The 27895-nt window shown below is 37.3% G+C and overlaps 1 protein-coding gene across 3 annotated transcripts in view; it reads left to right on the forward strand.

The window, feature by feature from the left end:
- Positions 1-27895, forward strand: part of LOC150106221 (protein tyrosine phosphatase domain-containing protein 1-like) — a 719641-nt gene that overhangs the window by 442698 nt on the left and 249048 nt on the right. For all 3 annotated transcript variants that reach the window (XM_090392247.1, XM_090392246.1, XM_090392248.1), the window contains exon 11: positions 22272-23021. In XM_090392247.1, coding sequence (XP_090248373.1) covers positions 22272-23021 — 750 coding nt within the window. The remainder of the gene's footprint in view (positions 1-22271; positions 23022-27895) is intronic.

Here is a 27895-nt window from a genome sequence, read left to right on the forward strand (position 1 = left end):
GTCCTGTGTTCCTGAGTTGTGCTCCTGAGATCCTCATGGATGTCCCGGGTTTTTACCTCGTGGTCGGCTGCGTATCTAGTGCCGATTCCCTCACTAGCATGTGGAAGGAATGGTTGTCAGCGAAGATCCTGATTCCAAACTTCCACCACATTGTAGCAGGCTATACAGCATGAAGTGTCAGAGAAAGTTTGTACCTGGAGTGCTAAGAAATTAGAGGTCCATAAAGAAGATTGCGTTGGCATATCGTCGATCAGAGGGAAAGAAAACAAAGCATATAGATAAGTGAAATTTTGTTCTCTGACTTGTGTGTGAAAGCAGAATCTAAGAATTGTAAAAGAATCAATTAGCGAAGAACTCTAAGAATAGTTAAAAATAAGGATTGTAAGAAAGTGATTAATTTGAGCTAAAGAAAGTATTAAATGAATAGGCACTGTATGGTTGAAAATGTTAAACTTGTCCGGGAATATTAGAATGAAATTTGATCCTAGGAGTGAATGCTTTTAAAATTGTTAATTCAAAAACTAGTAGTGCATAAAGGATATATTGAATGGAATAATTAAGGTTAAATGAATGATCCTTTATGACCAAGAATGTACGAATATCCCATAGCACGTGTATGAATTGTGCTTAGTCTCACATAGAATTATTGTAACAAAGAACCCAGAGGCAATTATTATGAGGACATTAGGACAAAGAGAGCCAAGTGTGTGGAATATTATGAGAAATCTGATGAAATGTGTATTAGATTAATACCTGTTTATAAGAGGATTAATAAGATGTGTCTAGAATGAGGATATATATTTAGAGATTGTTTAATTAAGGTTTATAGTGTTAAATAGTTGTAATAAGAGAGATATATAAGGTTAATTGAAACTTAGTGTGAATTTTCATTTGGGTGACTTAGTATTGTTAGACTTGACTTAACTCTTAACCCTTATTGGATGAAAACCTTTCTTTGTGTAAATTATATTGCATGTCTTATGTTAAATTAAATTTGACTATTCTTTAACTAAATCCTGTGTCTCTATGGAATTTAATGCACCACCAATGAAATAATAAGGATCTAAGCGGGGAACTCATTCAGTGTAAATTTTCAGTCACGATTGCAATTATTTGTGATACTTTGGCAAAGCTCTCTACCAACCTCTTGATTAATATTTCAATTAATCTAAGAGTCCTAAGTGGTGCGGTAAAAAAATAAATATTCTTAGGCTTAACGAGAGTTGGTTAGGAAGAATCATCCACATAGGTTTTGGCTTGACCCTCGGGCTATTCCTTTGTGAACCAGAGATATCACGTGTCACACGTAAGAGATCTCTTTGAGGTTAAATAACTAATATATATATATATATATATATATATATATGGAAAAAGGGGACATAATAATATTGACTAAGACAACAAACTCTACACCTTTGTTTCTGATACTCCTAGCGTTCGTGTACAGACATAATAATCTACCTGTTTATTCTTTTGTAGTCTTGTCTGCAGTCTTCATGATGCAGTTGGAGAACTTGCAGATCTCTATTCTTCTCTAATGCCTTATACATATAACATCTTTGCACATGTTTGAAGGGTCTGAACTGGACTAATACAAAGTCGAAATCATTTCCGTGACAAAGCCCTTTCCCATCATTAGCACAGTTATATAACATTGTCGCCCTTACACTTACTTTCACATCATTCCTCACTTTATAATTTAGTTCCCATGATGCTCTGTGTTAGGTCTCGGGCTGAGGGAAGAAGTGTGACGAGTGTGTGTAGAAAAGGGAGAGAGTTGTTGTTTTCGATTTCAATGGTGAATTGGATACGTTTGTGTTGTTTGTTCTGGCGGCTTAGTAATGTATTTAAAGTTTCACAGCCATGGGAACAAATGGCAAAAATATCATCAACATATCTGAGCCAGACTTTGGGCTTTAGGCTGGCCAAATCTAGAGCTCATTGCTCGAAGTCTTCCATATAAAAGTTAGCCATTGGGGGTAGAAAGTGGTGAGCCCATGGCCATACCTTCTTTTTGTAGGTAAAAATTATTTTGCCACACATAATACCCAGAGTGGAGTACGTGGGCAAAGAGGGTCATGATATCAGCCGGATATATGTTCTGTAAGAGAATAATAGTATCGTTGATCCTGCAAAATATTAAACAATTATCCAAACCTGAACAGAAATGACAGATTAATTATTCCAAGAATGTGGGGACCCACCTGCAGCCCTTATAGCAACAAGCCCAGAAGAAAATCTCAATATGAGAGGACTTTAGAAATGTTTAATGTAGTTCTGTTTTTAATTTATTTGTATTTTAATTTTTAATTTTATTTATTTTATTTTATTTTCCACAAGAGGTTAGGCTAGGTTAAAAGGTTAATGAGCATTTAGATTCATCTTACTTTTGTATAGTGCAATGTCATGTAGCTTGTATCTTATACATACCTGATCTTATATATTTTTCCTGATGATGACCTCAATACAGAGGTCAAAACATTGAATGTTACTTTCCTAATATTAAGTAATTATTCTAATACATGTGTTGTGTCTCAATAAATCCTTCACTATGAATGGAGTTAGAGATTCATTGTGGGAGGTTACACACTATCCCACACGAAGCTCATCCAACCATGCCTTAAAATGATTCCATGTGTCTACATTCACAACATACTCAGGCAACTCATTACGTTCTCCAAGCAAAGAAGCTACACCTCACCCCTCTGCTCACACCCACCTTATACAGTTTCCAGGGATTGCCTCTTGTTCTATCACCACTACAATTCTATGGAAAATTTCTTCCATGTCAACCTGATAACAATCCCTGACTAACTTATATATATCAATCATATACCTCTCCCCCTCCTATTCATGAGGCTTTGCAATTTACATTCTTGCAATATTCTGCATACTCCAAAGACCACTGACCACCTTAGTGAATCTTCTCTGGACCTTTTCTAGCATATCCTCATTACCATGAAAACCTAGTGATCAATTCTGTGCACAATAATTCATATGACTCCTTAATGAGGCCTGAAACATTGGAATCATAACCTCTATTTCTGCACGTCAGGATCCTCCCATCATTGCAATTATCCAATGTGATGACTTCACAATTTGTACAATGTGGTACCTAAATTTCAGGTACTTGTCCATCACTACTCCCAAATCTCTCATCTCCTCTACTTCTGAAAATTTCCCACCAGGTGTATGCTTTGCATCCCATTGTTCCTTACCAAATTTCAAAACTTTACACTTTACAACACTGAACTGTAGCTCAGTTACACTTTATGACACTGAACTGTAGTTCCACTTTCTGCCCATTTATACAATTTATTTAAGTCCTCTTGTAAGGCCATAACATCTACACTCTGCATCATTCTTCCCAATTTTGCATCATCTGCAAAAAACTACATATCACCAGTTAAACTCATACCAATTATCATTTAATATACAAATTGAACAACAGTGGCCCCAATACAGACCCAATGCAGGGGTCTGTATTGTACACTCCTTCAGGATACTACACCCCTGTATCCAACTTTGTAATGCTTATCTGACAGCCAGTCGCTGATCGAATTCACTAGTCTGTTATCAGATCCCATTCGTTTCAGTTTATTTAACAGCATGTTGTGTGGCAATCTGTCCAAAAGCCTTTGCACAATCTAAGTATACCAGAGTATATGCATCTCCCTTGTCAAGACATATGTCACCTTGTTATAGTACCTAAATTAGGAAAACATTATCTCCCTTAAGAAACCAAGCTGACAAAGACATTGAATGCTGTTGTTATCAACCCATTTCTTTATGCAGTGAAACAAATTTTGCCTTCTTTCCAATTTCTTGAACTTTGTGCTGTTGTAAGACTTATTAAACAGGCATGCCACTCCTACTGAAAGTTCAGTGAGACATTCCTTTAAGACACATGGTGATATGTCATCAAATCATAGTCTTATTGACTTCAAGCTTATTTATTTCCTCATATACCTCCTGTTTGTTCCTAAATAAGCCTTCCTCTCCTATGTCCTCCACACTTGAGTTTTTAATGATTTCACCATAATGAGGATGAAAAGCACCCTTATAAAATCTTCACTGAATACCTCAACAATGTCTAATGCAGCAGTTACCATTCTACCATTTTCATCTATTAGCATCTTACCATAATCATTTTCCCTTTTACTTGCCACATATCTGAAGAACTCTATGGTTTTCCTTGGCCTGATTTGCTAATTTCTGCTCATACTGTAGTTTTGCTCTTCTTACCAACTGAGTCAACTTCCTGCCATGCTTTTTATACTCCTCGTGCAATTGATTACTACCATTATTCTTGTACTGCCTCAACAGTATCTGCTTCTTCCAAATTTCATGTTTAATCCCTTTATTCATCCATTTGACATGTACCCTATTCAGTCTTTTGACTGTCGGAATATATTTGCACATCGATGTTGTTAAATGTGTGAGGAGATGGGAGTACAGTTTGTTAATGTGTGGAATGACTTTGAGGGACGAAGTGAGCTGTATGGGAGTGATGAACTGCATTTGAGTGGTTATGGTGTGAGTCGCTTGGAGAGACTGCTGCTGGAAGGTAGAGAAGTGAGTAGAGAGAATGATCAGATCAAGTGGGAAGTGATGTGGAAGAGCGGGAGAGTAAGACAGGAGAGATTGAAGAGGTGGTTATGAATGGGTGAGTGGTATGAGTATAGAAAATGAGAGAATGGGTGTGCAAGAGAAGCAGGGAAATGGGGAGGTTCAGGGTGGACAGGGGTACACAGCATGAGAAAGGTGGACGCTCCAAGAGGAGGTGAGCATGTGTAGGCAGGAAAGGAATGGGATGACCAGGGATCAAGAGGAAACAGTTGAATTGAAAAGGGTTTTAAATTGATGAAGCAGAAAGGGAAATGGCCCCAGTCGAGCATGGAGAGATCACATCAAGTGAGTGGTAGTATCAGTAGAACCAGCTGTAGATCCAGAAATGAGCTGTTGTGTTTGTATATAAATGCTAGAAGTATAAGAAACAAGGCATATGAAATGGTTGCACTAATTGCGTCTGTTCACCCAAAGATTGTCGGAATAAGTGAGACATGGTTGGAAGAGGATGACATCCTGACAGGAATAGAGATGGAAGAGTATGATGTGTTTCATGAGGACAGAGGGGGTAAAAGGGGGGAGCGCTATTGATGATAGAGAAAGAGTTATGTCCATATAAAGTGAAGATGCAAGAGGGAAATAGTGCCAGTGGTTTTGAGGCTGTATGGTGTGATATAGAGGTGAATGGAATCAAATACTTGGTGGGATGTTGTTATAGAGCAGGTAATGTGGATGGTGGTGATAATGAAATGTATAATCAAATTAGCCAAGTAAATAAGAAAAGGGCGATTTTAATTATGGCAATATAGACTGGAATGATGAGATAGCAACTGGAAGTAAAGAAAAATAGTTTCTTGAGTTTTTTAGGGATAACTACCTCAGACAATATGTAACAGAGGGCACACAAGGATTGAGGGTCTTGGATTTGGTCATCTCATCAAAGGATGTAATTGTAAATGAGGTGTCAAATCATCCACCAATTGGTGAAAGTGACCATGAGGTGATTACCTGGGTGGTTGCCAGCAGTGCGAGGACATCTATGAGAAAAGGGTATATGTGGAACTACAGGGGGGGGGGTGATTATGAAGAGCTCAGGAGACAGCTTGCAGGTATAGCGTGGAATGAGGAGTTAGCTGGAAAAGAGATCAATGCAGCTTGGGAGATTTTCAAAAACTATCTAGTAGATGCAATGTCTAAATGTATTCCAAGGGTGAGAAGGTTAAATAAGGTAGGTGTGAGATGGATGAATAAAGAGATTAAGCATGCTATACAGAGAAAAAGAGCATTGTGGAGGCAGCATAAGAGAAATGGAAATAACCAATTTCGTGAGGTCTACAAAGACCAGGCAAAGAGGCTGACATGGTTGGTGAGAATAGCTAAAGAGAGGTATGAACAGCAGTTAGCTAATGAAACCAAAAATAATCCTAGGGAGTTCTTTCGATATGTAGCCAGCAAAAGAAAGAATGATTATGGAAGGATGACATTGATTGGAGAAAGTGGTATAAGGACAGCTGTTGCAGAATGTGTGTGGTGGAGATACTTAATGAGCACTTCATAAAGATCTTTCAATCTTGTGAATGTGACTTCATGGACAGATTGAGAGCAGTTGATGATGGGGAGGAGAGACTGACTGTAGGTGAGCAAGAGGTGTATGAGGAGTTGAGTAAACTAGATGCTAATAAGGCTGTGGGACTTGATAATATATCACCATGTATTTAAAAGAATGTGCCAGGGAGTTGACATCTGCCTTGACATATTTTCTTAATATGAGTCTTGCACTCGGTCAAGTTCCTAAGGAGTGGAAAGAGGGCAAGATTGTGCCACTTCATAAAGGAGGTGATTGAACTCAAGCATCAAACTATAGGCCTATCTCTGTGTCAGGTGTTATGGTTAAGTTGTTGGAGAAGCTTGTGAGAACTAGGATCCAGAGTTGGGTTGATAACAATGGTATTATCTTTGATGGACAGCATGGATTTTCTAAAAGGAGGTCATGTTTTAGTAATCTACTTACTTATTACAATAAAGTGACTGCTTCTTTGACCAGAGAAAAATAATACACAGTAATATACTTGGATTTCGCAAAGGCTTTTGATAGAGTACCTTATGATAGGTTGACAGTCAAACTAGAGCAGATGGGGTTGGATATTAGATTGGTGTATTGGATTGGAGACTGGCTATCTGATAGGTATCAGCAAGTTGTGTATGGGTGAGGAAAGTCACTAGTGGTGTGCCTCAGAGATCTTAGGGCCATTACTGTTTAACTGGTATGTTAATTATAATGGTGAAGATTTGGATGGAGATATCCAGTTGTTTCCAGATGATGCAAAGTTGGGATGAACTATGAAAAGTAGAGAAGATGTTGTGACCTTACAAAAGACGTGAATAAATTGGATGAATGGGGATGAGAATGGGGCTACAAGTTCAATGTTGCAAAATGAAAGGTTTTATAATTTGGTAAACAAGGATGGGATGTAGAATTTATGCTTGGTGAGGATATATTGTTGGAGGTAGAGGAAATAAGAGATCTGGGGGCGGGTGATAGTGGTTAAGGATCTAAAATTTAGGGGACACATTGCCAAAATTGTGAAGACAACAGAAAGGCTTCTGGAAATGATGCGGAGGACACTGACATGTAGAAGTAGGGATATTCTTGTTCCATTGTATAAGGCTTTGATTAGGCCACACATGGACTATTGTGGCCAGGTTTTCAGAAGGATGGAGAGATGTTGGAAAGGGTCCAAAGGCGACTGACTAAGGTAGTTTCTGACCTCTGGAATGTCGAGTATGAGGAAAGATTGAGAAGATATAATTTGCAGTCTGGTGGACAGGAGGAAGAGGGGAGATATGATAGAGACTTACAAGTTGGTAAGGGGTTGTTGTAGGATCAGTGCTGGAGAAGTTTTGCAGAGAATAGTGGGAGATCAGGGATGAACCAGAGGTCATCCCTGGAAACAGTGTAAAGAGGGTGTGAGTAGAGGAGTGAGAGGCAGGTTTTTTTGTGCAGAGTTGTAAATGATTGGAATGCCTTGCCTGAGAATGTGGTGTCTGCAAAGAGTTTGAATGTGTTTAAAACACGGTATGATGAGCTGTGTGTGATAAAAGGACCTCCCAGATGAGTCTTTGACTCCATGAGGTCTTGGAGTGGTAATAATAGTAATAAATGGCTTTTGGTAAGTTCCCATGCAATATTTATCTCCTGCTCACTTAACACCTCAGTCCATGTTATAGCTTCAAGCTATCTCCAAAGCTTTTCATAATCACCAGCCTTGTAATTCCGTATATATCCTTTCCTCGCAGAATTCACAGAAGTTACAGGTGATCACTTCATGATCACTCTCATCAACTGGGGGAAGTGTGAAACCCCACTCAAAATCACATCCTCCTATGCCCTTCTTTGCATACTGCTTGAGATACTTGTCTTTGAAGAACTCAATTCATATTCCCTAATGCTATCCCTTCATTCCCATCTATACTGCCATAATTCAAATCACCCATAATAATTACCCTTCCTTTCTTCACTAAAACAAGTTTCTTATACATTTCTTCATCACCACCCTCCATATGCCCTAGCCTATAGCAGCATCGATCTAAATATATCTTCCTGTCAACCTCCACCTGATACCATACTGACTCAAAACTATTGCCACAATTTACATCTCTCTCTCTCTCTCTCTCTCCTGCCCAGTTTGTGTGGACATAATTCACCTTCTGTCATGAACAACCTCCCATCCCCTCCTTGTTCTTTTTACTTCCCAGAAAACCTTGTACCATTTCTTTTTTCTTCCTGTCAGGATATCATCCTTATCCAACCATAGTTCACTTATTGCAACAATTTTTGGCTGAGTAAACTCAATCAATGTAACCATTTCATTCCCTTATTTCTGATTTTTTTTTAATATTTTTATTATTATTATTTTTTTAAAATTAATGTTGTGCCCATACACAAGAGGTTGGTTGATCAATCTATAGTACATTAGTAGTACCATGTATGAGTAGTGGGTTGGGAAAGAAGGAACTTGTTTACATTTGATTTATTGAATGCAAATTGTATTACTTGGGAAACACAGCAGGTGGGAGACTGTTCCACAATGCAGCAGTTGCAGGGATGAAGGCGAAGGACAAGAAACTTGTTCTGTTTGTTTCTAGTTGTACTGTGAAGGGATGTTGAGCAGTAGAGGGGATGTTGAGATACTCCTAATGTTGTGAAGGGAAGTTGATATGCTCCTGACATTTGTAAACAAATACTTCAATTTATTTTTAGGTGTATACCTAGTCCTGCCCATGCTTCTTGTAGGTTAAGTGGTGATAAAGGCAAGTGGGAATGGTTAGGTGTGGGGAAATCACACCCAACATCCCATTCCCATACTGACCAAATACATATTCTCTACTACTTCCAATATTCTCCTTATATTGTGTCTCCCTGTCCACCCCTATTCCTGCCATTTCCCAGTCCATCTTGCATCTTGTTTTATCATTATCACTCACAGTACTACTATTCTCATTTACAATAACTTCTTTGTTCTCACTAATTCATCTCTCCTGATCTCTTGCTTCACTTCTTATTTCTTCTTCTCTCTTCCTCACATTACTCATTCTTCCTTGCAGCAATAGTCTATCTGATTCACATCAAATCCTTTCAAATGCAACCCGTTACTTTTGTACATTTCCATTTTTTCTTCAAATGCATCCCACACATTCACAAACTCCACTTTTTTCTCTTCACACAGCTCTGCCAACATACCATTCGTGATCCCTGCTATTCATCTCAACAACACACCAATCATCCTTCCAACCACACTGTATATTCCTATGCTGTGGAAACCAAACATGAACTTTTTATCATTTTAACTTTATTCTGTTCTTCAATGAGTTCCCAGGTCTTTTCTGATAACCAATCCTTGTGCTTGGGTGACAAAATTCTTTTTAACACCCAAACAGTCTCTTGCAGTCTCATTTTTCAAAATATGAAATCAATTTTTTTTAGAAATAGAAATTTCTAAAAAATTTTTATATAGAAATTTCATAATAATAGAAATTTTTTTTCTATTATTATGAAACTTTCACTCATTTTTAATTTAGACATATCATATTTTATCCTTTCTTTTGATTTCTGATTTTTTTTAATCCCATGCAGTTTTCGTTTAATTTTAACTGTCACTAAATAATGATCAGATCAGACATGTAAGAGTGAACTTCTAAAGGTACCCTTGATTGCAGCATGACCAGTTTGGTTTCTAGTTTAACCATCTAGTGATATTCAGGTCATTTTATGTATACGAGGGTTATTTGAAAAGCTCAGTAAATTTTCAATAGACGGCGACAAAATTTGTTCATTCATACCAGTGTCAGCACATATCATCTTTTTCATGACCCCTGGCAAAATTTTAGCCATGTGCAATGTGTAGTTCTCGTTTGGCAAACAGTTAAAATGACTGTTTTGTGCAGTGATAAAACACTTTTATTTGAAGAAGTGGATGGCCGTGCAGATCAAAGCTGAATTAGATGCAGTTCATGTTGATTCTGCACCAGCATTAAAGACTATTTTTGGATAAATGAGTTTAAACGTGGTCCATCAAAGATGAAGCATGCTCTGGACGCCCAACTGAAGTCACTATGAAGGAAATTATTGACAAAACCGTGGTATCATTATGGAAGACCACGAGTGAAAATGCTTGAGATTGCCAAGATTGTAGGCATCTCAACTGTACAGGTGTATAATATCCTGCACGAAACATTGCACATGAAAATGCTATGTGCACAATGGGTGCCTTGATTGTTGACTGCCAATCAAAAATGCATGCGAAAAGGCATTTCAACCCAGTGTTTGCGATGTTTAATCACAATTCGCAGGATTTTTTGCATTGATTCATGACTGTAGACGAAACTTGGATCCACCACTACACACCTGAGTGCAAGCAGCAGTCAAAACATTGGACAATGCCTGGGGAAAGAGCACCGAAAAAAGTGAAGACTGTTTTGTCAACTGGGAAGGTGATGGCCACTATTTTTTTGGGATTTCCAAGGAATTATCATGATAGACTATTTGGAAAAAGGGTAAAACAATAACAGAAGTCTATTATGCATTGTGGTTGGACTGTTCAAAAGAAGAACTGAATAAAAAACAGCCAAGATTGGCACACAAAAAATGTGCTCTTTCATCAAGACAATGCACCGACCCACACATTGGCCGTCACAATGGCAAAATTGGATGAATTGAGGTTTCAACTGGTTCCACATCCACCGTATTCTCTGGACTTGTCCCCATGCGACTTCTTCTTGTTCCCAAACTTAAAAATTTTCTTCAAACTAGGATGCCATCAAGGCTCAATGACTATTTTGCACAATTTGACAAATCCTACTTTTTAGATAGGATGAAAAAATTAGAAACTCACTGGACCAGTGTAGACCTCGATGTTGAGAAATAAAGGTGATATTTTCCAAAAAAATGTGTTTAATTTATTTTTTTTTTTACCGAACTTTTCAAACAACCCTCATATTTAAATAAGCTTCCTCCAATCACAAGATTATTCATTTCACAAAATGCTGCACTAGGTCATCGTTCTCATTTGGACTACATACTTCATTACCTACTGCTTTCTCATCTTCAATATTTCTTTTGCCAACTTTAGCATCTGTGTCACCAAAGGAATAATCATGTCATGCTTCTGCACTTGTCTATACATATCTTTAACTTATTATAAAATTTTGTTGAAATTTCATTTTAACAAATGAAAAGATCCTTTTCATTTGTTGGTGCATAAACTTGTATTATGGTTATTTTAATAGATCTTGAATATAACTACCCATTATTATATGATCACTTTTGTACTTCTAGTTTATCAAGCTTTTATTTTCCTCCTAGCTAAATATAATCACCATACTTTGCATGATTTTCCTCCAATTCTGGATACAGTACTTGATTCTGCTGTCTCCAAATTATTAATATTTATATAAATGTTGATATGTAAAGGAGATAACGGAAAATTCTATCATCCTCAACTTCGTATGCATTTCTGATTGATATATACGCTATTTCTTACATATAATTTTTAATTGATTTCATAAGTTGGTTGGTTATAATTAAATCAGCTAATATTTTAAACAGTTTTTGTTTGTGAACGCTGTCAAAGGTTTTTTCATCATGAACAGAAATTCAAAATGAAGCATATCATACATGTTCTGTTTTGAAATTCTGTTTCAATCTTTAATTTTAAAATAAAAATTAAATATGATTGGCTTTTTAAGCATCCCATTTCTTTACTAATTATAATGAAGAGCCAAAAGCTTCAATTCGGCGATATGAACTTATTTAAGTTAAGGGATATTATATCCCGTATTGTTTCTTAGCCAAATAAGAAACTCAAAGAGTTTCATGCCGAATATAGAAACTATACAAAGTTCGGTGATTCCAAGCATATGCAAATACCTGGATAGTGCAGCACCTGACCATTGAAGGTAGTGCAAGCTGAGGCAACTCATAGAAAGGGTGGAGCAAGCTCCGATCACTATTCTTGATATTTACTCATAATGTGAACTTAACTCCTAGGAGCTGTATTATTGTTCAACATTATGAACAATTTATGAGGGTAGTGACCTTCTCTCATAATGTTGAACAATAATACAGCTCCTAGGAGTTAAGTTCACATTATGGGTAAATATCAAGAATAGTGATCGGAGCTTGCTCCACCCTTTCTATGAGTTGCCTCAGCTTGCACTACCTTCAAGGGTCAGGTGCTGCACTATCCAGGTATTTGCTTATGCTTGGAATCGCCGAACTTTGTATAGTTTCTATATTCAGCATGAGTTTCTTATTTGGCTAAGAAACAATACGGGATATAATATCCCTTAACTTAAATCCCATTTCTTGTTTCTAGTAATTTTTGCTTTATAGTTTGCTTAGTTTCTCTTTTAATATTCCTGCACATATCTCATATTCAACATTTAGGTTGGCTAATGATTATAAATTATTTCAGTGACCTTTATTTTCTTTGAATTGATTAAACTAAGGCTTTATTCCATGAGGATGCTCCACTATTCCAAACCTTATTTGAATGACTACAGAAACATTGGGTAGGCAGAAGTGAGAAATGAGGAAATTCTATCATCCCCTTATAAGGCTACAGGTCTGGGAATGACAGAGAATGAAATTGCCATAATGCAAGATTTCAAAATAAAGAGTTATCCAAATTGAAAAATTAAATGAGGTTGAAAGTTATTTTTTTACTTGGTTACACTATAAATTAAAGATGCCAAGAAATTATATTCTTGGTTTCATCCTTTATTCAAGTGTAAGCAAAGAAATTTGTGCATGAAGTCACTTCACAACTGGGCTACTTGTATATAAAGGCTAATGACTTCACATTAATTCCCTTAGTATCCCATAATGCAATGCACATATCCTCATGGACAAGTATAATGCTGTGCATTATGGGAAAGGCCACTACCCAGACCATTTCAACCTTTATCAAGGTCTCATCTGTGGGAGTCAGACCCAGAAATGATATCAAGGTAATGCAGAAGTCATATTTCTATATACAAGTAGCCCAGTCTTCACTACTTGTCTACTATACAAGTCTCTATATAGAGACTTGTATATAGAGACAACAAAGATTATGACTTGGGGGGAGGGCCTTCTCCATAGTCTTTGCAGTCTAAAGACTTTGTCTCTCATCATAAGGAATGCTCTATAGACTTGTCACAATCTTTTTGCCTTCCTCTGGATCTTCTCCACCACTTCTTAACCCCATGGAATATATGCAATGTGATCTGTGACAGAAATAATCCAAATGTGCTTTATTAAAACCTTATAAAGAAGAATAATAACTGATATTTTAAGGAACACTTATGACATAAAGATTGTATAATATAAACACGTAATCACAAGAAAGATATTTAATTAGCCAAATATTTCGGTCTGAAAATTGCAGACCATCTTCAGTGGCACTACAAGAACAGTTTAAAACATACAAGGTGGAATACTAACAATAGATCATTTATAAATAGAACAAGCTGCATGATGTTATATCACTAAGTATTAAAGGGAAATATTTTTAAGCAGAGACATGATTGAATTGAAGATATTAATTAATAATTTCAAAAATTTTTTAAATAACATAAAAATAATGTGAATTAATGAGTTATCCTGATTAGACTTTCCCAGATTTTTGATACAGATATACAGTTAGGATGGTGGAGTAAGGCCTATATGCTTTCTTTGAATAAACGTTCAAATTTATAGTGGGATCTATGTAAGAGGCGAGTTTTTGACCAAAGGATGTTGTGGTTAATCCCGTACTGAGCCAATCCAGATTTTTCGGATTTGTTGTGATGAATGGAGGATTGATGTTCTTGGATTCTTTTTTCTAAAGTGCATCCAGTTTGTCCAAAATAGGAGAGATCACAGTTGCAGGGAATTTGATAAACTCCAGGAAGAGACATAGTTGAGCATTTGTCTTTAGAAGAAATAAAATGAGAAGATAATTTATTAATAGGTGAATAAGTAGCTGTTAACTCATATTTCTTCAGAATTCTTGAAATAGGTTCTGAAATCCCAGAGATGTATGGAATTGGAACTTGACGTATTGAATCTTTGTTGTTTAGAGGTGGATTATAAGAATCGAGATGTTATGTACTCTTTTTGGAAAAGCCATTGAGTTTCATGTGCTGTTGAATAGTAGAAAGTTCTTTCTGTAGAAAATTAGAAGTAGAACAATTAGTTTTGGCACTTCTGATTAGATATTTTATGATTCGTGTTTTTTGACAAGGATGATGGGCAGATTCTTTAAGAATATAACGACCTGTGAACGTTGGTTTCCTGTAAACTGTAGTTGTAAGAGTATTTGAAAGTGATCGGATGAGGAAAACATCTAAAAATGATAACTGGTTGTTTTCTTCCATTTCCATAGTAAACTTTATACGATGATGTAAAGAATTGATACTGTTTAAAAAAGAAGGTAAAGAGTCTTTCTTGTGAGACCATACAGTAAAGATGTCATCTATATATCTTACCCAAAAGGATACAATGGAATGATAACACTTTTATCTCTTCAGGTCAGCGTCCTTCTCAGTATTGCGCTCACCACCTCTGAGTTACCCTCACCACCTTTGCAATATGCTCCCTGAATTTCAGTTTTCTATCACTCATCAACCCCAGATCTCTTGTCTCCCCTACCTCCTCCAGTACAGCTCCTCCAATCGAGTACGCATCCTCCCATCAATGGATCCCAAACCTCAAGACTTTACATTTTGCTGCATTGAACCGATAACTCCATTTATTTGCCCATCTGTCTAGTTTATTCAAATTTTCTTGCAGGGCTGCCACATCTGCACTATTACTGACAACCCTTCCCAACTTGAGATCATCCGCAAACAACTGAATGTCCCCTTGCAATCCATTGAAAATATCACTGATATAAAAATTGAATAATACAGGTCTCAGTGCTGAGCCCTGTGGAACCCCACTTGTAACCTTCTGCTTCCTTGATATTGCCCCATCATATACAACTCTCTGATACCTATCAGCCAGCCTATCCTGAATCCATTTGACTAACCCGACATTTAAACCCATGTGCTGCAACTTAAATATCAGCTTATCATGTGGCACCCTGTCAAATGCCTTTCCAAAATCCAAAAAAAAAAAAAAAATAGCAGTATATGCCTTTCCCTCATCAACTGCTCTTGTCACTTTATTATAAAAGACACTCATATAACTAAAGCAAGTGCGCCTCTTAACAAATCCATGTTAATTTTCAGAGATAATATTACCCTCAGCTACCCAATGCTGTATATAGTCCCTCACTAATTTCTCCAAGACCTTAACAACTACTGATGACACATAAACTGGCCTATAATTAGACACTTCCAGTCTGCTACCGCCCTTATGCAGTGGCAATATCTTACTTCCTTCCATTCCCTGGGTACCTTTCCTTCAGCCAGGCTTTTATTGAAAAGCCAGGTCAACGGAGCTGTCAGTTCTTTAACACATTCTCTCAAAACCCGTGTTGAAATACCAGATAGTCCAACAGCTTTATTGGTATCCAGAGTACTCAGTATTTGAAACACACTCTCCTCTTCCACCTCTAAACCCTGATCCTGCCCTATCTCTCTAGTATTAAAACCTGCTCCAGGATGAAATACTCCAATAAAGTGCTCATTGAACAACTCCACTGTGTCCTCTACATCAGTCACTCTATTCCCATTTTTATCCCGCAATGTCATTCTTCCATAATCGTTTCTCTGCCTACTGGCCACATAGCTAAAAAATTCCCTATGATTTTCTTTGGATCTTAGTGCCAATCTCTTCTCATATTCCAGTTTTGCCTTCCTCATCATTCTGGTCACTCTCCTGGCCTGTGTCTTATATTCTTCATGTATCTGTCCTTCACCTCTCTCCTTGTGTATCTTCCATAATCTCTTTTTCAACTGCAGTTCCTGTTTGATATTGTTTGTCATCCACTTTACACCATATTGTGTCCGCTTCTTGACCCATGGAATACAGCTTACTATTGCTGCTAACAAATATGCTTTCACAATTTCCCAAGCACTAATGATATCCTGACCTTCCAATTCTGCCCTCCATGGAACTGCCCCTAGTTGATACCTAAGACTACTATAATCACTCGCCTTATAATCCCACATACATTGCCTTTTCTTTGATACACCTGCATGTCATTTCATCTTCCAAGTGAAAACCACATGGCCACTCTCTCCAACTGGTGGGAGAGATGTCATGTATCAGCATCAGAAGAGCTGATAATTTAATATCAACTCTTCTGATGCTATGACCAAATCCAAAACTCTTGAACCTCTTGTTCCCTCCATCACATGCTGGCGAAGACATTTGTCCCTCAAGAATTCCAGAAATTCTATCCCTTTCTTACTACTTGCATTTTCCTCTTCCCAGCTTACACTGCTGTAGTTAAAATCTCCAATAACAATCATTCTTCTTGCACTTGCCAAGCTCAACTGCCTAAATCTCCTTGTCCACACCTTGTGTGTTCCCTGGTTTATAGCAACACCCCAATAAATATCCTGTCTTGGCCACTTCTACCTCGCACCATATGCTTTCAAAACCATTTGCGAGAATGCCTTTCAAAGCCTCTACTCTAAGAGGACATAAGTCATCACTTATCATAAGCAGTACTCCACCACCATGTTTTCCTTTCCTATCCTGCCAAAAAATGCTGTACCTGACACTTCAATTTCAGTTATTGTATCATCCTCTGTCAACCACGTCTCAGAGATCCCAATAATATTTGTCCAGGTTGATGCTATCAGTGCCACCAATTCATTTCCTTTATTTCTGATACTCCTGGTATTAGTATAGAGCATAAAAATGTCACTGCTTCTATACTTATCATTGTCCCCTCTCCACCCCCCCCCCCTGGGCTCAATGTTTCCTGACATCGTACCCCTTTCCCCAAGCACCCATTTCCACAAGTGGCCATCTCTGCTACCATCCACCTTGGGAATTCTAGTTTCCCTGCATTGACACACTGACTCGTTCAGAAAACAACAATCTTTCCAGATGCCTTCGTCCTTCCTCATTCAAATGCAAGCAGTCTCTAGTATACAGTTCCCTTCTGTCTTCAAACGCTATTCAAATTATTGAATACAATTGAAGATAACAATTTCCCAAACTTTTAGAGTAGTGAGACAATCATTTCAATTAAGATTAGGCCTATGAAGTAAGGCTTCAGCTCTTTCTTTATATAACCATTCATGTTTATATGAGGATCTATGTAGTAACTTGACATTTTGTCATTGGATCCCGTGGTTAACATTTTCGATTCCATGTTGTGCAAGGCCAGAGTTGTGAAGTTTGATAAGATGGATATGGTCTTGATGTTCAGAGATACATTTATTTATAGATCTTACTATTTGTCCATAGTAACACAAGTTACACGAACATGGTACTTGGTATACGCAAAGTAGCATCATTGGTGAGAGTTTGTCTTTTGGAGATGGTAGCAAGTTGTGAATTTGGCTGATGGGTTTATTAGGTATATTTTCTCATAATTTTTGCCACATGTTCAGAGATGCCATTAATATATGAAATGGGAGTCTTGTGGGTTTCTTCTTGTCTGGGTTGATTTGTAGGAGAGTGGTTAATTATTTTTTGAGTTGCTATTGGATTATATCCATTCAGTAAGGCTCTTTCTTTGATAATTTCCATTTCCTTCTTTAGGAATTCTCCAGAAGAATAAATCTTGTGTGCTCTGGATACTAAAGATTTCATGGTGCCATATTTTTGAGATAGATGGTGAGCTGATGTATTATGGATATAACAACCTGAAAAAATTGGTTTTCAGTAGACAGAAGTGGAAATGGATCCGTCTTGTTTGTACTGGATGTGTACATCAAGATTCCTTTTCTAGTGTGAACTTGATATGAGGATGCAGGCTGTTGAATTGAGTAGGGTGAGTGGGGTTCAGGTTCTGTGTGACTCCACACTGCAAAGACATCATTGATGTAGCATAGCCTCATTGTTGGTTTTGGATCAAGAGCGAAAATTCTGTCTTCTAGGTGTTCAAGAAAAATGTTGGCTAAGTTAGGTGATAAGGGTGAGCCCATTGCTGTTCCTTTCTGTTGTTTATATATTTTATATTTCTATGTGAAGTAACCTGATGTGATTGCAAATTTGAATAATTCCACTATGTCTGGTGGAAATTTTTGGGTTAATAATTCTATTCTATTATGCAACATGGATTCCTTTGTGGTTGCTCTCAAGATAACATGTTTTATTATTTCAAACTTATCTTCAATATTTAAGGCTTTCTTTTGTGTTCACTATTTGGAATCTTATAACCAGGATGTATACTCATGTTTTGGGATGCTATATTAATTACCTTTATCTTTACCAACATACTCACCCTCCTTGCCTATTCTTTGTATTCCTCATGGAATTGATTATTACCACTCATCTTTATCAAGAAAAGTACACAAACTCAGGACAAGAATATGCATATATACTTAGAGTAAAGTTTGTGGGTATACTGAGATAAGAAAGAGAAGTTGAGATGTGTATTTTGTATTGTGTCACTATGTTCAGCTGGCTAGCATTTTTTTTTTACTTCGCCTGGTGTTAATTGATAGCACAAAGTATAGTCAGGGTCATAAAAAATTGCATAAGTGCAAACACAGTTTTTTTTAATGATTTTGTTCATCTGTTTAAGTATTGCATATGAACAAATTTGCACAGTATAGACACACGTTATAGGAGAAATGACAGCATTATAATTATAATGTTTAAATCCATAAAACCTATAGTGTTGGTAGATTACAAAAACTTAGTGCTCTCCTTTGAAAGCTATGATGTCCTCATAAAGTTTCATATCATATCTGCGAAGTCCTGAATTTTTTATTATTATTATCATCATCCCAAGATCGTTATGGGGTCAAAGACTTGTCGTGGGAGGTCCCTTTGCCATACACATATCTCATCATATTGTGCCTTAAATATGTTCAAATTCTCTTTAGATGCCACACTCTTTGGCAATGTATTCCAATCATTCATAACCCTCCATGCAAAACCTCTCCCACCATTTTATGAAAAACCTCTTCGGCATTAATCCTATAAAAACCACTTACCAACTTCTATGTCTCTATCATTCTCCCCTCTTCCTCCTGTCCACCAGACTCTGCAAATTGCATCTTCTCAATCTTTCTTCATACTCAGCATTCCAGACCAAAAACTACTTTAATTAGTTGTCTCTGGACCCTTTCCAATTCTCTTCATCTCTTCAATCACCAGATTTCCAAATCTGTGCACAGGAGTCCATATGTGATCTAATCAAGGCCTTATAGCACAGAATCAGACTCTCCTTGCTTTTATAAGTCAGTGACCAGAATCATCATTACAAGAATTCGTTGTGTTGTCCTTACAGTTTTGGCAATATATCTTCTAAATTTCAGATCCTTATTCACCATCACCCCAAAATCTCTTATTTCTTCCACCTCCAACAATATATCCCACCAAGTAGAAATTCTACATCCTATCTTTGTTTTCCAAATTTTCAAACCTTACATTTTGCAAAATTAAACTGGTATCCTTACTCCCATGCCCATTCAATTAGTCTATTCAAATCTTGATGTAAGGCCACAGCATCTGTTCAATTCCTTATAGTTCTTCCCAATACTGCATAATCTGCAAACAACTGAATGTTCCCATTCAAATCTTTCCCATGATCATTATAATGTACAGGTTAAACAGCAATGGCCCTAAAACAGACTGCTGAGTCACACTGCTAGTGACTTTCCTCTCCTGGGATGTTGCTCCCCCATAGACAACTTGCTACCACTCAGGCAGCCAATCTCCAATCCAGTGCACTAGTCTAATATCTAATCCAATCTGTTCTATTTTGACTATCAGTTTATCATGTGGTAATCTATCAAAAGCATATCTGTATCCATCTTCATTCAGTGCAGTTGCAACCTTATTGTAATAAGTAAGTCAATTACTAAAACATGACCTCCCTTTAGCAAATCTGTGCTGTCCATCAAAGATATACCACTGTTCAACCCAGTTCTGGATCCTGGTTCTTAATAGCCTCTCCAAAACTTTAACCACAACATTTGACACACAGATTGACTTATAATTTGGTGCTCCACACTTATCAAGTGATAAAATCTTGCCTTCCTTCCACTTCTTTGGAACATGACTGAATGCAAGACTCAAAATAAACAAATATACTAAGGGAGATATCCACTCCCTGGCACATATCTTCAAAATATGTGGTGATATAACATCAAGTTTGCTCAATTCCACATATATCTCTTGTTCAGTCAGTCAGTCTCTCCTCTTCATCCACTGCTCTCAAACTCTCCATGATGTCACATTAAATTTAACTGCTCATTAAATATCTCAAGTGTATCCTCTGCAGCAGTTATACCATTCTCTCCAATCGGTGTTATTCTACTATAATCAATTTTTTTTTTTTTTGCTCAAGTTTGCTTGAGACTAGCTACATATCAAAAGAACTCAAGTTTTATTATTATTATTATTTTTTTTAAATTTTAACTTCATTAGCTAACTGCTGCTCATACTGAACTTTTGCTCTCCTTACCAACCTAGTCACTCTCCTTGCCTGTTCTATGTACTTCTACATAGAAGTATCGAACAGACAAGGGAATTGATTATTATCACTCATTTTATCTTGCCTCCATAATGTCTTCTTTCTCTCAATTGCATGCTTAATCTTTGCATTCATCCATTTTACACCTACCTTATTTAACCTCCTGGTCTTTGGAATGTTCCCTAAACAAATTCAAGATCTTAATCACTGCTTGACATACACTAACTAGCCCGTAATTTTGCAGTCTGTGCTTTGGCAGCATAGGCTTATCCAGAATAACATTTTATCATCACCACCACTATCACCTTTATTTTCAATAAAACAGTGTAAAAATTAAGATTCATATTAAACAAGTATGTCACGAGTATGTCAAGTTTGCTTGAGACTAGCTATATATCAAAAGAACTCGAGTTTTTTTTTTTTAGCTTCATTAGCTAACTGCTGCTCATACTGAACTTTTGCTCTCCTTACCAACCTAGTCACTCTCCTTGCCTGTTCTATGTACTTCTGCATAGAAGTACATAGAACAGGCAAGGGAATTGATTATTACCACTCATCTTATGTTGCCTCCATAATGTCTTGTTTCTCTGAATTACAAAAACCTATTAAAAAAAAAAAACTTTCTGCATTAAAAAAACCTAGCTTATAAAATTGCCTGGTATCTTTAACACGTTCGCTGCCAACTACGAGTATACTCGTATAATAAATTTAGTTTAATCCTTTATCCAAGTGTGAGCAAACAAAGTTTGCACCTGAAAGTATCTTCAGGACTGGGGTAAGGTGGTACAACACCCTTGCAACACCATTGCCAACTCCTATAGGTAGAGATGACCTGCTAATGCTTCTGCCTGGTATCTCCACTTGGGCCTGGCTCCCACTGAAGAGACCTCAATAAAGGTCGAAACTAGTCTGGGTTGTGGCCCTTCCCTTAATGCATTAACATTAGACATATCCGCAGGGAGATGTGTTTTGCATTATGGGAGATACTGAGATAGGAGTGTTGGTAGCTTGCTCCACCTTTGCAAGGAGTGCCCTGGTGTTGTACCACTTTACCCCAGTCCTGAAGATACTTTCAGGTGCAAACTTTGTTTGCTCACACTTGGATAAAGGATTAAACTCTAATTTATTATACTCTAACCAAGTGAAAAATAAACTTTCAACATCTTTTGAGTATACTCGTAGTTGGTAAACCAGCCACACAAGCCAGCTACGAGTATACTCGTATGATGCTTACCGCCGACAACGAGATTACTGTACTGACCTTGAAGAAGTGAAAATGCTTGGCTTGTGGAGCTAGCATCAAAACTGTGTATTCTCATAGATGGTATATGCTCTGCACAAGCCAACTATGAGTATACTCGTATGACGCTTACCGCCGGCAACAAGATTACTGTACTGACCTTGAAGAAGTGAAATTGCTCGGCGTATGGGAACAGACTATGCCGAAGTAGCGTGGCAGCGAACGTGTTAACAAGTATGTCATGAGTATTACTTTTATTTTTAATTCATTAATTTATCATTTTATTTTTTATTTTTATGTTTCTTTTGCATATATATTGCGATGTGATGATATCTGGTGAAATTATTATTTTTTAAGAGATGTTAAGACTTAAAATTTTCTTTTTTCAGATTATTTACATTATCTCTGAGCATCTTCTACAACTTGCTGGTAGTACACAAAGTTCTCCAGGAATGCCAGTTACATATGATTTGAAAAATGCTAATAGTTTTTGTAATTATTTTCTCTCTGCTACTCATGGTCAAGAGAGTCAGTGGCGACCAGCATCAAGTATCACTGTACAATTTGAGGCAGACAGCCCTTCTACAGAAACGGCAACAACATCTCTCAATACTAGTCAGGACTGTGAATCACCACCACCACTACCAGGTCCACCCAGTAGGGGAGCTGCATACTATTTAGGTACATGTGAATCACGAGTGGAACGCAGTATATCAGACTCTCCATACACTCCTGATTTCCACCAGTGTTATTCACATTCATCAGATTCCAGCAATTCTCACTATCATGCATTAGATGGACGAAGCTCAGGTAGTTTAACAGCTGAAAGAGGAATTGGTGAGGATAGATGCATTGAAGATGAATATATTGATGAATATAATGATGAAGACTTTGAAGCCAGTGATGATAGCATAGACTCAGTTTTAATGGCAAGCTCATCTCAGGATGATTTAGCTGGTAATGCGTGTTACCGAGAGCTTGCCCTACGAATGGAACTAAGTCCAGTTGCTGGCACAAGCTCTGAGTCTGAGGAGAATGCGCTAAGAGATGGTGTGATTGCAAGTCAAGTGGTCTCTGCCCTTCTCGCCAACCATACATTAAAACGTAACGAATTTCAATCACGTTTAAAGCAGTATCAGGTAAGATGATTTAAATTTTTTCATCTTTTATAAGAATGCAGATGACTACACACACAATCATATATTTGAAAGCCATTTTTTTTTCTCTATTACATCTTGTAATATATAATTATGATATTTATTCAAAATGATTACTGAATAATGTCTACATTAAAAACTGTTGAAATTAATAATTAACACATTCTGAATCTCAAATTCATGTTCTAAAAAAGACAAATTTTCATTTTTCTCTCTTTTTTTTTTTTTTTTTTTTAATCAAATTCAGTCTACTAATACTGATCATGAATGTAATATTGCTTTATAGTTTATACTTTTACTACTTCTATCTTTACTATTACCTTATAATGATAATAATACTTGCAAGGATGGCCTGACCCCTTGCTCTCTTCCTCCTTTTCATTTATTGAAGAATTTTCTTTTGCAACAGTCCTCTAAAACTTTCAGTAACTTGTGTTTCTATCATATCCATCTTTTTCTGCTTATCAACTAAACTTCATTATCCACACACACACACACACACACTCACCCATGCTGCCTGTGTAGGAAGCATTCCACAGGCCTGTCACCATTATGGTGATGCAGTTCTGGATCCTCTCTACTTTCCTCAAGAAACCAAACCAACCAAACCTATACTGTAATCTGGAGGTACGCAGTGGTATGCAGTACCGGCACCTTTTTTCTTAAGTTTTTAAAAATTTGTGATTTATTGACTGCAAAATGTATTATAAATATTCTGGTAGGTGGTACTGTGTTCACCAATTGAATTTTCAGTTTTGATTACTCATAAGTTCATACCCTGCTTTCCTGTTTCATAGGTTGGTATGTAACCAGAAACAGGAAGTTGTGCTCACTTCCAATTGCTTCCAATATCGGTTTATCAATTCTATATTCACTCTGCAACAGGCAGGTGTTCATATGAGTTTTGAATTAATCTAAGTTAAATCAGTGCAATCATTGTTCAAAATGAATAAAATAAATAGTTACTTTATGCCAATGAGAAAAAAAGTAAGGCTGAAGAAGCAAAAATTGTTGAATCTACTTGTGATCCTGTAAAACAGAAAACTAGCACTGAAAATACACTTGGTGAACAGGATCACGAAACCAAGACGAAGATCCACGTGGTCAAAAGGAAGCAGCTTCTGATAATGATTGGCCCGAATGTTGGACATTTTTGCAGAAAAATGACCTGCAAGAGAAATGAGTGGCTGCATGTCAAGAATAAAATGTTGGACTGCAAAGTGTGCTGTAATGTCAGAAGTCTTGTCGTCGATAAACACATGGGAACGAAAATTTCAGTGGAGTGGTCAAATGGTAAAATCAGTAATTTTGGAGAATCTTGCAAACAACAGCTAATGTCATTAAGAAAAAAGATTTACGATCATAAGGAGAGTGCAGCGCACAAAGCATGCCAACAAAGTGAGACGACAAGGGTATATTGGAGGATATGTTAACAGTGTGGAAGTTGTTGTAATAACATCTTCATGGTGAGTACCGGCACCCTTTTTTCCAGAAAAAAAGCACTGGGCTTCATTAAAGATGGATAATTTTTGCTCATACTGTAAGTCTATTTAAATCATTCTGCGGAATCTCTATATGAGGTCTAGCGGAAAAGCTAGACCTCATATAGAGATTCCACAGAAACTTAATGAGACAAAATTCATAGAAAATGGTATATTCAATTAATCGTCTGATACATCAAAGAGCCCTCCTGCTGCACGTAACACACTGGTTCCAACATTCCTTCTATGTGCAGTATAACAGGATTGGAAGTTACATTCTGTAAGCTCATTTATGGCATCTGTCACAGCTCTTTGGATGTTTACTATAGTTGCAAAGTGGATTCCTTTTATGTTGTTCTTGAGCTTGAAAAGAAAGTCACACAGATACATGTCAGGTGAGTACAGTGGCTCTTCTAACACCGGAATGCATTTTTTGGCTAAATACATGTGAACTGACTGCACAAAATGCGAACAGACATTGTCGTGATGCAAGATCCAATAATTTTCAATCTCTGGATGCACTCGTAAGACATATTTTTGCAGCCATTTAAGGATTTCTTTGTAGTAAATTTGATTGGCAGTCGCTCCAGGAGGTAAAAATTCACTTTCCAAATTTGTTCTTGTTGTGACATGCTGCTCATCTTTCATGCTTTTTCTACCCTCCAAAAATATCTTGTGCCATTTAAACACCCAAGCATATGATAAAGAATCATTACCATTACCCTTTCTTAATTTTATTGAATGCTTCGGTAGCACTGCCATTCAGTTTAAAACAAAATTTAATCTCTCAACGTTGTTCAAGATTTTGCTTCATCATTTTCATGATGAACACACTAGACATACACGTACTAAAAACACAATAACTCAACAGGTATTTACCCTGCTGACAAGAAACATTTTAATATAATACATTGTCAGTTCAACATCAAAAAAATCTTATTACTTTTCTGCTAGACCTCATATATCATGTAATAACTATTGTTCTACAGAAAATAGAAAGGGGGATGGTAAATCCCTTTATGTTTTTATAGCCGGGTACGAAACTCGGATCGAAATCCATAGAGTTTCATGCCGAAAAAACTATCGGCGAGCCCAAGTGTAAATGATCACTTGGGTAGTACAACACCAGGGTAACTCCATGCAAAGGTGGAGAAAGATCCATCACTAACTTTAATATTCTCTTATAATGTAAAACCCAGCCCCTAAGAGATGTATATATAATGTTTTACATTATGAGAAGAGCTCACTACCCAGACCGGTTTCAACCTTTTTTGAGGTCTCATCAGTGAGTAGGTAGACCTGGAATATCAAGGTTTTAAGTGAACACGAACTTACATACCTCTGCTATCGAATTGCCAAAGTGGTGTACTCCTATATTTATTGTTAATTACTAATTTAATAAGCCGAAAGGCTATTTTACCGGCGAACATGTTAATAGAAAGGGGGATGGTAAATCCCTTTATGTTTTTATAGCCGGGTACGAAACTCGGATCGAAATCTATCGAAATCCGTAGAGTTTCATGGATGTCTACTGAAGACACTACGAATAGAAAGGTTACCTGTAGAATATCTTGAGGAAGGGAGTGAGATAATGAAAAAGGTTTTCTCAAAATGGGGAGACGTACGGGACATCAAAATCACCAACAATGCTGACTACCCCAACTGGAAGACTGGCGAGGGTGACCTTCCTTATGGAGATGAAGGCTGAGGTCCCCAACTTTGTATTTCTAGGCTCTGCCAGGGTAGTAGTCAACTACCCTGGTGTAAGAAAGCAGTGTTTTCGGTGCAGATCACTCAAACACCTAGGCGCAGACTGCCCCAAGAACAAATGCAGAAACTGCCCTAGCCCAGTGTGAGGCACCTTGCCTGAAATGTGGAAATACAACCCACAAAGTAGATGTTTGTCCCAACAGGACACAAGCAGAATGAATAGGAGGTGCTATATCGCCAACCCCAGCAACCACTCCAGTAAATAAACCTGAACCTGCAAAAAAAAAAAAGGACGACATTCTAGCTATAGGCAAAACAGCAGAGGAGCCTAAAGCAATGGAGCCAGAAGACTCTCCAGTCATCCAACCCCCAGCTATCGTGACAGTAACAACAGGAAATCAAGCCGCCACCACGAAAAACTCAGAATGGAAAATAAAGAAAAAAAAAAGAAACGTAACACAAAGAAAACTCGTATCAAGACGGAAGAGACCACAGAAGTAGAAGAAATGGAAGCCAGCAACAACACAGAAAAAAGACCAGAATCAAGAAAAGGCAATATTACCCCAGCCGAGGAATCGGAGGAAGAATCCATCCCCGCTGTGGACGCCCAAAGGGTTCTAATGCGCTTAATCCCAGAAGACTCCGAGGTAATCCTCCAAAGGGCAATAGACAAAATAGGGGCACCTATATTCCTCCTCACAGGTCCTGAGACCATAAGCTTTGAATGAGGAGACCTCTATATAGAAAGATTAAGTGAACTAAACCCAGGACAGATAAAAGGAATCCCTGAACTAAACGAAGAAACGGAAAGGAGGCTGTATAAAGCTCTTCACCAAATAATAAATGGCTGGGAAAAAACAGTAGCTTCTCAAATCTTACAGAAACATACAACAAAAAAAGAGTTAAGGGCAAACTAAAAACTTGTCCTCCTTTCAGGATCAACTAAATACTTAATTCTATTGTACAACTTATTGGTTGTCTAGTCCACTAAGGAGGAGGGTAGACCTGAGAACCCAGGCTGCGAAGGCTTACATCGAGGCGATGCAGCTCCTTGTGGGCTGCATCACTCGGGCCAGGTTCTTCCCCCAATTCTCAGTTCTCTGGCTGATAGTCCACCTTAATACGGATCCCGCTATCGCAGTTTTTTTTCAGTTGTAAGGCATAGTTTAAGAATAATCTAAGTTCCAAATTTTAACAAACATTTTTCTTTTTTTAGGGGTTACGAGATGACATCTCCAGACACCTGGATTAATGTAATCTAAAGTTATGTTTTTCGTATAAAGTGAAGTGTAAATTTTAAGTTTTTTTTAGAACAGGTGTAAGGAGATTATGTTTATTATATTATATTATATTACATCCTAAATAATCCACACCAACCTTGGAATGCTGCTCTAATGTTTGGGACTAGGCACCAAAAACTTGTCCAGGGAGAGAGAGTGAGGGAGGGAGAGATAGTGAGGGAGAGAGAGAGAGAGGGAGAAGAAACTAAAACCTTAATTCAAAGCTTCAGTCTTGTCATCTCCCTTTTCAAAGTGTAACAGTCTTGCCCTCCTTCCACAGCTTAGACAAATGTGAGACTCATATCAAACAAGAATATTAATGTAGTTGTCATCTCTCTAGAACATTCCCTCCAAGTATGTGGTAATATATCTTCTCCCATTGCCT

The sequence above is a fragment of the Typopeltis vanoorti genome, chromosome 5 (assembly GCF_054136105.1).
Source record: "Typopeltis vanoorti isolate ZY-2024b chromosome 5, IOZ_Tvanoo_1.0, whole genome shotgun sequence".
In the NCBI taxonomy this organism is placed as follows: domain Eukaryota; kingdom Metazoa; phylum Arthropoda; class Arachnida; order Uropygi; family Thelyphonidae; genus Typopeltis; species Typopeltis vanoorti.